The 14,420-nt window shown below is 38.6% G+C and overlaps 1 protein-coding gene across 1 annotated transcript in view; it reads right to left on the bottom strand.

The window, feature by feature from the left end:
* The window catches only part of PAFAH1B1 (platelet activating factor acetylhydrolase 1b regulatory subunit 1), a 98,615-nt gene that overhangs the window by 21,320 nt on the left and 62,875 nt on the right, over window positions 1–14,420 (bottom strand). Inside the window, 4 exon segments of the mRNA XM_047706834.1 lie at window positions 2,292–2,498; window positions 3,285–3,320; window positions 3,322–3,360; window positions 3,615–3,699. Coding sequence (XP_047562790.1) covers window positions 2,292–2,498; window positions 3,285–3,320; window positions 3,322–3,360; window positions 3,615–3,699 — 367 coding nt within the window.

Raw genomic sequence — 14,420 nt, 5'->3', positions numbered from 1 at the left:
GACTGGAAATGGTATAAAAAGTCCAAAGGGGGGCGCCAGGGTGGCTCAGTGGGTTAAAGCCTCTGATTTCGGCTCAGGTCATGATCTCAGGGTCCTGGGATCAAGCCCTGCATCAGGCTCTCTGCTCAGCCGGGAGCCTGCTTCCTCCTCTCTCTGTCTCTGCCTGCCTCTCTGCCTACTTGTGATCTCTGTCAAATAAATAAATAAAATCTAAAAAAAAAAAAAAGAAGTCCAAAGAAGAAAAAAATTTGTTCACCATACTGAAACACTGCTGGCACCAAGTAAGTACTCCTTTAGTATCTGGCCAGTACTGTTTTAAGTAGTTTCCTCATATTAACTCATTTAATCCTACCAAAAGCCCTAAGAGGTTAGTATTAATTATCTTCATTTTACATCTGAGGAAAGAGAAAAACAAAAAGTTAATCTGCCCATGATCACATTAATTTTGAGTGATGGGGGTCAGGACTTGAACCAAGAGCATTAACTATCCTATAAATCCTCTACATGTACACTAAACAACTGGCTTAAAATCATTAAAAATGATTAATCAGAAACAAAGGAACCTATTTCTAAAATAATTTAATTAAAAAAGAATAAAAACTAAACACAAATGTTTTTCATTAATGAAACAACCACATGAACACATATTAAATAAAGAGTAAATGGAAGGGAGAACTATTAAGTAGTTGCTGAGATATATGGCATGATCATTATACACAGAAATTTTAAAACTTCTAATTGTAACCTTTTATTTTATTTTTTTAATAATTGAAGCCCCAACATGGGGCTTGAATTCACCACCCTGAGATCAAGAGTTGCATGCTCTACCAAGTAAGCCAGCCAAGGTGCCCCGATTTGTAATATTTTAAAGTTTACTCAGTAAGTATAGTTTAAGATGGCACATTGATAGTTTTGTTTATGCTTTTATATCACTGCTGCAAAATCAATAATTAAGACCAGGTTTTTAACCTATTCATCCTTACGCCTCATGATACCAGTACAGTTTCACAGTACACAAGACTATCATAAAATCAGTAATTTATTTTTTTTTAAAGATTTTATTTATTTATTTGACAAAGAGAGATCACAAGCAGGCAGAGAGGCAGGCAGAGAGACAGAAGGAAGCAGGCTCCCCGCTGAGCAGAGAGCCCGATGCGGGACTCGATCCCAGGACTCCGAGATCACGACCCGAGCCGAAGGCAGCGGCTCAACCCACTGAGCCACCCAGGCGCCCCAAAATCAGTAATTTAAATACATGTCTCCATATTCTTGAAAAACAGCAACAGTTAATGTATTAGGTATGTAATCATTTCAGACTACATGGTACACATGATTTAAGACTCTCTTCCAATAACTCTGCTGCCCACCCCATGGATGACCAGTCCATAGTCCATGGGATATAAGGAAGCCACTGGTTTAGAAACTAAAGAAAGAAACCATGTACGGAACATATAAAACAATGTTTAATTTGAACAAATTACTTTAAGTAGAGTCACAATTAAGTCATTATGGTATTTTACACTGGACTGCTGCTAGATGATATATACAATCTTAACAATCTACTTATGTTTTCTTAATTACACCTCTATAAATGAAACTTAAAAATCTAGAACTTAATCTGGAAAAAGCCTTAGAGGAGAAAAACCTACCTAAACCTTTTAATTATATTTTACTTATCTTTCTGCAGGTAGTTTATACAACTGTTACTGTAGTATGTCTGGATCAAAGGGCATTATAAAAATAACTTTTTTTCTGGATTAAAAGATGAAACATCAAAATGTGTATACTTATTGTAAAAAATATAAAAATGAGAGAAATACATAACTTATAAAGTGAAAACCTTTTGTATCACCACAACCCCGGAGAGAACTACTGTTTGGAATCAAAGGCAGTATTTAAAATACATTAAGGAGAGTCCAATTCAAGTTAAGTCCCCTACTGAATTCTTTTGCAAAATATATTCACCCCCTGAAGTATGAATATTGTAATCTTATATTTTCATCTATCATCTCTGCTTAAAAGCAAGGTACACTCATGTTTTCATTCCAAGAACAAAATGTTATTCAAGTACTACATGACCTATGGCTCAACACTAAATCAGTGACACCCAATTTTCTCAAACTCATCAGTAAACTTATCCGGCAGCTTGCCTCTCAGGAACTCCAAGCTCCTGTCTTTCCTGTCTTACACAGGTCTTCATTTTCAGGATCTCTTTACCTCTTTTACTCAATTAACTTTAATCTGCTTTTAATAGTTACCTTATGGTACATCTTTAATTTTGAAAAAATTACCTTAATTGTAGCATCCTCTGAAGCAGAGACCATAACACTGAACACAGGATGGAAAATTACTCGAGTGACTGGACTCCTATGACCACTCAATGCGTACTTTTCTGGTGGACGGGGAATCCATTCTTTTGGGTCTCGTTTCTGACCAAGGGGTCCACCCGACGTAAATTCTTCTTTTGCTTCATTTAGTTTTGATTCTAATTCCATAACCTTGAGAAGGAACAGTTATATACAGATAGATTCCAATAAAAATGATATTATTTGATGTTTTTAAAAATTGCCTTTAGTTTGTATCTGTTAATGCAGGATACTTGAAAAAATTTCAATAATTTACAAAGCATTCATCAAATTTAATTGAAAATGATCTACATACTCCTCAAAATTTCATTACTGTGACAAAATCGAAACTTACTTAACTAAAAATAAAATTTCAATTTTTATCTACCAATTAGAGGGAAAGCAGTGAAGTAAAAGCTGACATTTATTGAGCATGTACGTGCTAGGTAACTTTTCTAAGAGCTTTTTATGGATTAACTCATGTTATGAGAACATTATTTATTTATACTAACTTTGCCTACTGAAAGTATAAATTTTAGGACCAGAGTATTATTTGCTGCCTTCACTTTACAGATAAAAGTAAAACTTCAGAGATGAAAATGACTTCTCTAAGTACACACTTTAGTGCTTCTTCCCCATCATACTGGCTACATGCTTTCTTCCAATTTAAATGCACAAATGAGTTCTTTCAGTATCAATTCTTTCAAGTCAGGGTTATGTAGATTCACTGGAGCCAACACCTGGGTTGTGTAAGTGAGCATGTATCAGCAAAGACCTATCTAGGTCAAAGTTTTTTTTAATGCATGAAAATGATTTTTACTTGCCTTTCAAGAGTAAATATAATTATTAATTAATGCAGAGTAACTGATGTTAATATTTTCAGAAAGTTTATATAAGAACACTGAATACAAGTGACTTTAAAGAAAGAGATATAGATACCTTCTTTTGTAATCTAATAACGGATGTCCATTTTTTTTTCCAAAAGACCAGCATATTTCTTATCTAATTCTTCATTCTAGAGAAAAAAATGAAAATCTTTTAAAGATTGCTCAACTACATTTTTCAAGGCATACAGACCATTCTCCTTAGCCCAAATGTTACTAAATATCTGATTATACAAAAAAAGGGGAGATGAAAATCTAGGGCCAAAGTGAACCATGTAACAAGTGGTAACATTTGTGAATAAATGACATGATTGTTCCACACTGATACTTGAGTAAAATCCATTTATTAACTATATCATGAATAATTGTAAAAAGGGAAACATACCATATCTAATTCAGCTTCCTTTTTAAAAACTGAATATGCCTCTTCGTAGCCATTTGAACGAAGATAATCTGCTATAGCTCGATTTCTGAAAGAAAACAAATTCAAATGACTTCTAACAAAACCTGATTTTTTTTTTTAAGATTTTATTTATTTATTTGACAGACAGAGATCACAAGTAGGGAGAGAGGCAGATGGAGGCGGGGGTGGGGGCGGGGAAGCAGGCTCCCTGCTGAGTGGAGGGCCAATGTGGGGCTCCATCCCAGGACCCTGGAATCATGACCTGAGCCGAAGGCAGAGGTTTTAACCCACTGAGCCACCCAGGCACCCCCAAACCTGATTTTTAAGTAAGATTTATTCATTCATTTTTTTAAAAAAGATTTTTATTTATTTATTTGACAGAGAGAGATCACAAGTAGGCAGAGAGGCAGGCAGAGAGGGGTGGGGAAGCAGGCTCCTGCTGAGCAGAAAGCCTGACATGGGGCTCGATCCCAGGACCCCCGGATCATGACCCGAGCCGAAAGCAGAGGCTTTAACCCACTGAGCCACCCACGCGCCCCTATTTATTCATTTATTTAAGAGAGAGAGCAAGCATGTGCAAGCAGGTGGAGAGGTAGAGGGGAAAGGAGAGGGACAAGCAGACTTGCGCAGAGTGGGCATGCAGCTCTACGTGGGGCTAGATTCTGCAACCCTGAGATCATGACATGAGGAAAATCAAGAGTCGGATGCTCAACCGACTGAGCTACCCAGGCGCCCCACAAAATCTGATTTCTATGTTAAATATTTTATTTAAAAATCTCATAAATCTTAAGACACTCTTAAAAGTATTCCCTTCCAAATCATACAAGTATTTCACAAAAAAGGAACAAAAGCCTCTAACACATTTCATTCTGTCACAGTACATCCAAAATATTAAAACATTATTCTTGAGCTTTTAGTTATAAGTTTCTAATGTATTGCTTGCAAGATGCAGAGACTCCTGAGTCAAGATATAGCTTATAGGGACGCCTGGTTGGCTCAGTTGGTTAAGCAGCTGTCTTCGGCTCAGGTCATGATCCCAGCATCCTGGGATCGAGTCCCACATCGGGCTCCTTGTTCTGTGGGGAGCCTGCTTCTCCCTCTGCCTCTGCCTGCCGCTCTGTCTGCCTGTGCTCGCTTGCTCTCTTTCTGACAAACAAATAAATAAAATCTTTAAAAAAAAAAAAAGATACAGCTTATAGAACAGCTATCAATATGTGACAGTAATCATCAATTTTGTTCATGTTTACATTCAGCCTTCCTTTACTAACTGTTATGCTAGCAGATGCTCAAGGATTAGCAACTGAAATTTAGTTTTGCATAGAAAATTGTTCTGATAAGTTTTAATTAATAAGTATTTAATATTAGAGAAAATTTTAACCATTAAAATGGGTGAATAAAAGGGCACAAGCTCTAAACTTAGTATATCACAGAATCACAGAATGAGACATTCATTTAGAATTAGAAAATCTGGGGCGCCTGGGTCGCTCAGTCGTTAAGCATCTGCCTTTGGCTCAGGTCATGGTCCCAGGGTCCTAGGATCGAGCCCCGCATCGGGCTCTCTGCTCGACAGGGAGTCTGTTTCCCCAGCTCTCTTTGCCTGCTTCTCTGCCTACTTGTGATCTTTGTCTAAATAAAATCTTAAAAAAAAAAAACCCACACTGTAATTTAAATAATTTTAAAGTTAACATATATGCAAGGTTAAACAAAATTTAAATATATAAATATACAATAAAATATCCTTTTTACTTCTGACCCCAATATTCTGTTCCTGGGGTAACCACTTAATGAGTGTTTTGTATATTCAGAGACAATCTATACACACACATTCCTGCATAGTCTTCTAGAGATAATCAATATTTGTTTCTTACACAGTCACATAAACTCAATCTTAGCCATCATTCTTTACCAGCAGACATAAATCTGCCTTTAAAAAAACAATTCGGGGCGCCTGGGTGGCTCAGTGGGTTAAGCCGCTGCCTTCGGCTCAGGTCATGATCTCAGGGTCCTGGGAGATCGAGCCCCGCATCGGGCTCTCTGCTCGGCAGGGAGCCTGCTTCCTCCTCTCTCTCTGCCTGCCTCTCTGCCTGCTTGTGATCTCTCTGTCAAATAAATAAATAAAATCTTTAAAAAAAAAAAAAAATAAAAAAAAATAAAAAAACAATTCTATTCCATTACAGACATATGCTTTTTACTACCACAGACAATTTTCCTATGACCACCATATCAAAGCCACTGCCCACCTAACGCTTTAGGAAATAAAAACACTCTAATTGTATTGTAGAATTGGTGGAATCAAGTTTTAATTTAATGGCATGTTAAAAGTAAAACAGTGGAGAAAGATAATAGGAAATTACAAACACTTCATATTCCAGGTAATTATTAGCAGACCAAAGATTAAAGCATAATAACTAGCAGAAGACAGGGTCAAGCACATCACATTCAAGAACATGGGGGCTGAGGAAAGATAAATTCTTACTATTATTGAGTCTGTGTGCTGCTCATATTACACAGCCTGTACCTTTTGGCCTGTTCTACTAATAACTTGCTTCATAAGAAGTATCTTCTGTACATGGAGCTGAAATCTACTTTGTCTTAATTTCCAAGTAGTTCTACTTGGGTCTTCCAAAACAATACAAAATAGGAAGGCAATGGATCTCTTAAAATAGTTGATCAAATACTGTGTTGTCAAAACCTGTGTTACACACCTTCAACAAAAGTAAATTTCCCTTGGTTAGAATATCCCAAAATAATAAGGGAAATAAAGACGTTAAAAAACATATCTATTTCTTAGCTTTATTTTGTTCTTTAAAAATGTCAAGGGTAAACAAATCATATATAGTACTTGTAAATATTTAAAGTTCCTACCTAGCTCCATTCTCACCTCAGGGTCAAGCCATAATGCCTGAAACTTTGTCTGAAGACACAGCACACAGCTTGCAACTCTGAAGCTCACATAATAAATAATACACACATATATATGTAATATGTGTGCAAGTTATAAAAATTATGATCTTAATGGACTTATTTTTTGTAGAGATTAATAAATGATGGTACTTTTCCAGGAAAGAATAGTAAAAGGGGAAAATGGAAACCAACTATTCCTTTTCCTTATTTAAAAAAAAAAAAAGTCCCAACATTTTCAGATTATCACTGCCAACCCTTCAGTCTGGTTATCTCATACCATGTTCTTTGCCAATAAATTCACATTACTGTGGATGCATTATGTATAGCTCATTAAAAAAAAAAAAAGACTTTATTTATTTATTTGAGAGACAGAGAGAGACAGAGCATAAGAAGGGGGAGGGACAGAAGGAGAGGAAGAACCGGACTTCCCGCTGGAGAGCAAGGAACCTGGGGCTCAGTCCCAGGACCACTGGGATTATGACCTGAGCCACGGACAACTGCCCAACCAACTGAGACACCCAGGAACCTTCCCGTATGGCTTTTAATCAAGTAACTTAATCTGTCAGTCTTGTTCACCATGTCATGAAACTCTTCCCTTGTCAGTAAATATTAATCTACAACATTATAGTTATTAATATTTCAAACACAATATTCTATGACATAGATGTACCAAATTTTATTTAAGCAATTACCTACTGTTGGACTTATAGGTTGTTTCTAATTTTAAATAATGTTGCAAATAAACATTCAATATGAAGTCTTTCTCACATCTTTACATTAGAGTCAAAAGGTGCTACAGATTGAATGTTTATGTGTGTCATCCTCCTCTCCCTACCAATTCTTACCCTGAAATCTAATATAATAGTATCTGGAGAAGGGGCCTTCGGAGGTGCTTATTAGGTCTTAAGGGCAGAGCCCTCACGAATGGGATTAATGCACTTAAAAAAAGAGACTGTGAACTAGGAGGTAAGCACCACCAGACACTGAATCTGTTAGTGCTTTGATCTTGGACTCCCAGCCTCTAGAACCCTAAGAAATAAATCTCTGTGGTTTATAAGCCACCCAGTTTACAGTATTTTATTATGGAAGTCTGAACAAAGGCAAAAATTATATACATTTTTAGGACATTTTGATAGCTACTGAAAAAGTGCTGCCCAGAGTTGTACCAGTTTATATTCCTATCAATAGTTATGAATGTTATCTCTTTACCATCTTTACTTTTCAAACACTGGATTAGCATTTACTGACTTAAAAAAAAAACCAACCTGTTTTTATCCTTTGATTCTGCTTATGTAACTTTTATAAAATGTGGACTAGAAGTTATTATTATTATTTTTTTAGATTTTATTTATTTGACAGAGAGAGACAGCAAGAGAGGGAACACAAGCAGGGGGAGTAGGAGGCTTCCCACTGAGCAGGGAGCCTGATGTTGGGCTTGATGCCAGTGCCTGGGATCATGACCTAAGCCAAAGGCAAATGCTTCATGACTGAGACACCCAGGCACCCCTAGATGTTAAATTTTTAAAACATCTGCAATATTTCTATATCCTATGTAACTTAACCCAACATCTGCATTTTATGTTATTTTTTTTTTTTTAAGATTTATTTACTTTTGGGGCACCTGGGTGGCTCAGTGGGTTAAAGCCTCTGCCTTCAGCTCAGGTCATAATCCCAGTGTCCTGGGATCAAGCCCCGAATCAGGCTCTCTACTCAGCGGGGAGTCTGCTTCCTCCTCTCTCTCTCTCTGCCTGCCTCTCTGCCTACTTGTGATCTCTGTCTGTCAAGTAAATAAATAAAATCTTAAAAAAAAAAAAAAGATTTATTTACTTTTTTGAGACAGAGCATACATGAGCAGAGGGAGGAGCAGAGGGCAAGAACCTCAAGCAGACTCATGCTGAGTGTGAAGCCCAACACAGGTCTCAATCTCATGACCCACAGACTCATAACCTGAGTTGAAATAAAGGGACAGATGCTCAACAGATTGAGCTACCCAGGCGCTCCTCGACATCTGCAATTTAAAAAGATGTTGTGTGGCAAAAGCAATGAATAGATGAAAGAAAGAAAGAAAGATGTAGCTGATTACAAATGTGCATAAAGCAGCACCTCATTATAGTTGTATGTCACATTTATACTTTTTATAAAATGTTAAATCCAATTTATTTTTTTTAAAAAGATTTTATTTATTTATTTGACAGAGAGAAATCACAAGTAGGCAGAGAGGCAGGCAGAGAGAGAGGAGGAAGCAGGCTCCCTGCTGAGCAGAAAGCCCAATGCGGGGCTCGAACCCAGGACCTGGGATCATGACCTGAGCCGAAGGCAGCAGCTTAACCCACTGAGCCACCCAGGCGCCCCTGTTAAATCCAATTTAAAAAAACAACATTCACTGTCTCTTTTGATCCTAAAACAATCCTGCTAAAGTAGGTAAAAAAGTATATTACCCCCACATTATATATTGGCAGACTAATTCATTGAGGCAATAAAACTAGTAAGTAGTGAAATAATCTATGGTAATAATTCCAAAAAACATTTACTGAGTGGATGGGGAAGAAACTGGCTAAAAAGGTGGAACTCTGCACCTCCATTTAATCAGAGGAGATCCATTTTTATATATTCCCATATACTGCATTTTCTTCATATATGCTTTAAAAATGGACTTATAATGGGGCGCCTGGGTGGCACTGTCAGTTAAGCGTCCAACTCTTGGTTTCAGCTCAGGTTGTGATTTCAGGGTCATGAGATCAAGCCCTGCATTAGACTCTGTGCTCAGTGTGGAGTCTGCTTAAGACTCTCTCCCTTTCCCTCTGCATCCCCAGCTCCTGTGCACACACGCTCTCTAAAATACGTAAGTAACTCTTTAAAAAAAAAAAAGAAGAAATAGAAAAAGGACTTACACTGCTCTTTAAAAAGCCCTACACCTACACCAAAATCCTTAAAGCCAAAAATGATTCACACTTTTAACCACTAGACTTTTGTTTTAGTAACTGACTAGATGTAAGAGATGGGACAACACAGTTAATTCCCAAGTTTCTAGTGAGTTTAGTACCATTCACTTGGATAGAAAACACAGGGAAAAAAGAGGAAGAAGAAAGAGAGGTAGAATACAGTAAGTTCAGTTTTAAACCTTCTGACTTTAAGTAGCTATAAGATATTTAAGTAAAGATACATGATAGGGGCGCCTGGGTGGCTCAGTGGATTAAGCCTCTGCCTTCAGCTCAGGTCATGATCCCAGAGTCCTGGGATCTAGCCCTGCATCGGGCTCTCTGCTCAGCAGGGAGCCTGCTTCCTCCTCTCTCTCTCTCTGCCTACCTCTCTGCCTACCTGTGATCTCTGTCAAATAAATAAAATCTTAAAAAAAAAAAAAGATACACGATGTAAGTGGTAATTAGATATACAGGTCATGGCTTGAGAGAGAGACTTGACGTAAGAAAAGCATTTGGGAAAATTAGCAATCAGGGAGTAGTGATTCAAACCACATAAGTGATGAAAGGCAATTCAGAAGAAGGTATATAATGAGGGCAAAAAAAAAAGGAGACCAGAACGTAACTGATGGAACCTTGACAGATACCAATATTTAAGAACTAAGTCAGGGGCGCCTGGGTGGCTCAGTCAGTTAAGTGTCCAACTCCCAGGCTTCAGCTCAGGTCATGAGCTCAGAGTCCTGAGATCAAGCCCACATCAGGCTCTCTGCCCTCAACAGGTAGTCTGCTGGAGATTCTCTCTCGTTTTCTGTCTCCCTCTACCACTCTCCGCACTCATGCACATGCAATCTCTCTAAATAAATCTTAAAAAGTAAAAATAAAAAGAATACAATCAAGAGAGAGGTCAGCAAGGCAATGGAGATGGACAGCAGTGACAACACAAAAGAGAGGTCAAAGTAAGTCTAAAAAGTGCCCAAGCAACCTGGCACTAAGAGATACCTGTCGACTTTAGCAAGCACAGTTTCAGAACCTCAAGTGGCCTCGGTATTCCATTCCACAGTAAGATTTCAAGTGAGCACTGTAAATCACTGGGGTTGGGGAACAGCAACGAGTTCTCAGAGTATCAGGGATGTATTCTCTTTTTTTAGATGAGGATATATGCTTGGTAAACACTATGATATATGACAGTTTTTTTTTTTTTAAAGATTTTTATTTTATTTATTTATTTGAGAGAGAGAGATCACAAGTAGACAGAAAGGCAGGCAGAGAGAGAGAGAGAGAGAGAGAGAGGGAAGCAGGCTCCCTGCTGAGCAGAGAGCCCGATGCGGGACTCGATCCCAGGACCCTGAGATCATGACCTGAGCCGAAGGCAGCGGCTCAACCCACTGAGCCACACAGGCGCCCGATATATGACAGTTTTAAAAGAGATACCACGGGGCGCCTGGGTGGCTCAGTGGGTTAAAGCCTCTGCCTTCGGCTCCGGTGATGATCCCACGGTCCTGGGATCGAGCCCCGCATCGGGCTCTCTGTTCAGCAGAGAGCCTGCTTCCCCCTCTCTCTCTGCCTGCCTCTCTTCCTTCTTGTGTTCTCTGTCTGCCAAACAAGTTTAAAAATAAATAAATAAATAAATAAATAAGATACCACATGGCATTAATAATATCATAACACAGAACAACCAAAGAGCAAGATACATATACAAAAATACAGAAAACAAATTAGAACTTAAGTTTTTAAATGAGTCTAATGCCATTAAGGATAACTGAGTCCAGTGATGTGGAACCTCTACCAAGGGAAGGTGTACCACTATCAAAGTAAGAATACGTTAAGACTGAAGAATCTCTTGGATCTAAGAGTCTAACAGTGCTTCTAGAGTTAGCTACTAATTTCAGTTGTTAACCTAGAGTTAATTTTCATCAGTTTTTTTTTTTAAGATTTTATTTATTTATTTGACAGACAGATAACATAAGTAGGCAGAGAGGCAGGCAGAGAGAGGTAGCAGAGGGGAAGCAGGCTCCCCACTGAGCAGAGGGCCCAATGCGGGGCTCGATCCCAGGACCATGAGATCATGACCTGAGCTGAAGGCAGAGGCTTAACCCACTGAGCCACCCAGGCACCCCAATTTTCATCAGTTTTATTAAGAATGGAAGACTTAATCTCTTCTGAAGCAAGTGGACATCTAGGCACAAGTTTATAATCATCTCTCCAAGAAACTTCACACATATGATTTAAATTAATCTATTAAGTCTCAGGAGATGAAAAAAAGCAACCAATTACTGGAATCAAAGCAAAATTCCTACATAAGTGTAACAGATCATGCTGAGTAGAACCAAACTAGTAACCCTATATACAAAGCAAAGAAAATGGTTAGAATAAAAAGAACTGAGATGAAGGACTTTTACCCATGAACAAAAAGAATTGGCTACATAGAGCTTAGGCTTACATACGGAAATACTGTTATCCTTTGAAACTATCAACAGTAAGATCTGTGTCTGCCTTCTAAACGACTCCATTTATTCAAATGCCAGGGTTAGATTTTTAAGCATTTTAGCTGACTTCCTACATTCTCTTCATTGTTCATTTATCCCTCAGGATAATTTTTGTAGCTGTAATGTCATTTCTAACACCCCACTACTACGCCAACCCTTATAAAGGAGGTAAGAGTTTTAAAAGTTACTCCAAATGTGGGGTGCCTGGGTGGCTCAGTCTGCGAGTCGGTTAAGCATCTGCCTTCAGCTCAGGTCATGATCCAGGATCAGCTCCCTGTTCAGTGGGGAGTCTGCTTCTCCCTCTTCCTCTACTCTTCCTCCCTGCTTGTGTTCTCTTTCTCTCTCTCTTTCAAATAAATAAAAATTTTAAAACAAAAAAAAAAAAAGTTACTCCAAATGCTGTGAACTGCTAAATAGTATCAATTCTAGAAAGACTGGATAGCACCAACAATAAAAGGAAAATACTTCAGGGTCCCCAGTATCTCCTAAAAATTTAAATCAGAGCAGAGGGAATTCCAGAGCATGCATTAGAAGAGACTGAGATGGAAGCTGTTTTTCACAGATAAAGAAAAAGAGGCTCAGTGAATTTAACTGGCCTTCTGGCTAGCAAGCAATGAAGCTAGGAATCAAACTTGAGTCTTATGAAGCCAATGTGACAGTAACAGTGTTTTTCAAACCCTGTACTCTAGCATTCTATGGATGAAAAAAAATGTTCCATGAATTCTATAAGTATTTTACTGTAAATTCATTGTTTCTATAAGGAGAAACAAGGGTAAATCAAAAGCTGACAAAATGAGTAAGATGTTTCTTACCAAGCCCATCAAAACAGACACACTGAAAAGGCTGAGTTCACATATTCAGGAATTAGGAAAGCAATGGAGTTAATGCTCTTTGTTCTAAAAGGTTGCAGGGGCCCAATAAATCTGGGATGTCTACAGGGTTATGAGGCACACTGTTAAGATAATAGAGACGACCAGTCAGGATCAAGAATGCCAGTTCACAGCACCACGAGGAAACTGTCACCTTTAGTGTCCTGCACCAAATGACCCTCACCATTATAGACAAATATCAAGATGAACTACAAAGTCCTAGGGGAAGATATGAATAAAGTTCATTTCAAGCAAAGACACTACTGAGGGTCTTTCCATAAGCTGCTGCCATAAGACATCAACTAAGACAGGTAACATGACTTTTTTTTTTTTTTAGGATTTTATTTATCTATTTGACAGACAGAGATCATAAGTAGGCAGAGGCAGGCAGAGAGAGAGAGGAGGGAGCAGGTTCCCTGCTGAGCAGAGAGCCCAATGCAGGGCTCAATCCCAGGACCCTGAGATCATGACCTGAGCCAAAGGCAGAGGCTTAACCCACTGAGCCACCCAGGTGCCCCATAACATGACTTCTTAAATATGCTACATTGCCCACTGGTCATAAGTCTTATACCTCTCCAACCACATGCGCACCAATAAAGAGTTACAATGATCATCCTTCACTACCACACTTGAAAAAATGTACCTACTTTGTAAAGTAGATCAGGATTCAACAACTACCAATCTTGGGACAAGTACGAGCACAGCAAGAGGTCACAATGAGACCTTATCTTGGCCGTGATGAAGTAAAAGAAAATGCAATGTGGGTGAGTCACTATGAGTGAACCCTCATTTTTACCATTAAGCAGAAGAACATTTATCTGGTATACTGGCCTTTTAGTTACCATTTCTCTTCAGTAGAGCTCTGGGTCTGAGGTAACATCCACTCCTCTTTCTCCAAACCACAGGACCAACAAAATTATCTACCAAATAAGTACACCATGTTGGATTTTTTTTTTTTTTAAGATTTTCTTTATTTATTCGACAGAGATCACAAGTAGGCAAAGAGTCAGGCAGAGAGAGAGAGGGAAGCAGGCTCCCCGCTGTGCAGAGAGCCTGATGCGGGACTCGACCCCAGGACCTGAGATCATGACCCAACCCGAAGGCAGAGGCTTAACCCAACTGAGCCACCTAGGCGCCTGGATTTTTTTTTTTAAAAAGGGAAAAAAAAAAACCCACAAAAATATACATAACTGTTCATGCTCATATTTAGATAGTAATGTTTGAGTTATGGAACCACAAAGCAGAAATCACTACTGAACAGATCAGTTTTGATCTTCTCCCTTATGTTTTCTTCTTTATACTCTTTTAACCTGTTAAGAAAAAGAACCTTACTGAAAACTAAGGTAAATGAAGGTATGATTATGATATGACTTCACACTAACTAGGCTATACTTCTGATTATGCTGTTTAATGATACATATATTACCGACTGACATTTGAAAAGCTGCTATAATCACTACTATAATCAAAAGTCAGTGATGTCAGGGCGCCTGGGTGGGTCAGTGGGTTAAGCCTCTGCCTTTGGCTCGGGTCATGGTCTCCAGGTCCTGGGATCGAGACCCTCATGGGGCTCCCTGCTCAGCGGGGAGCCTACTTCTGCCCCCTACCTGC

The sequence above is a fragment of the Lutra lutra genome, chromosome 16 (genome assembly GCF_902655055.1).
Source record: "Lutra lutra chromosome 16, mLutLut1.2, whole genome shotgun sequence".
Lineage (NCBI taxonomy): Eukaryota > Metazoa > Chordata > Mammalia > Carnivora > Mustelidae > Lutra > Lutra lutra.
Note: the sequence above shows the minus strand (reverse complement) of the source record. Positions and strands in the feature narration are given on the sequence as shown.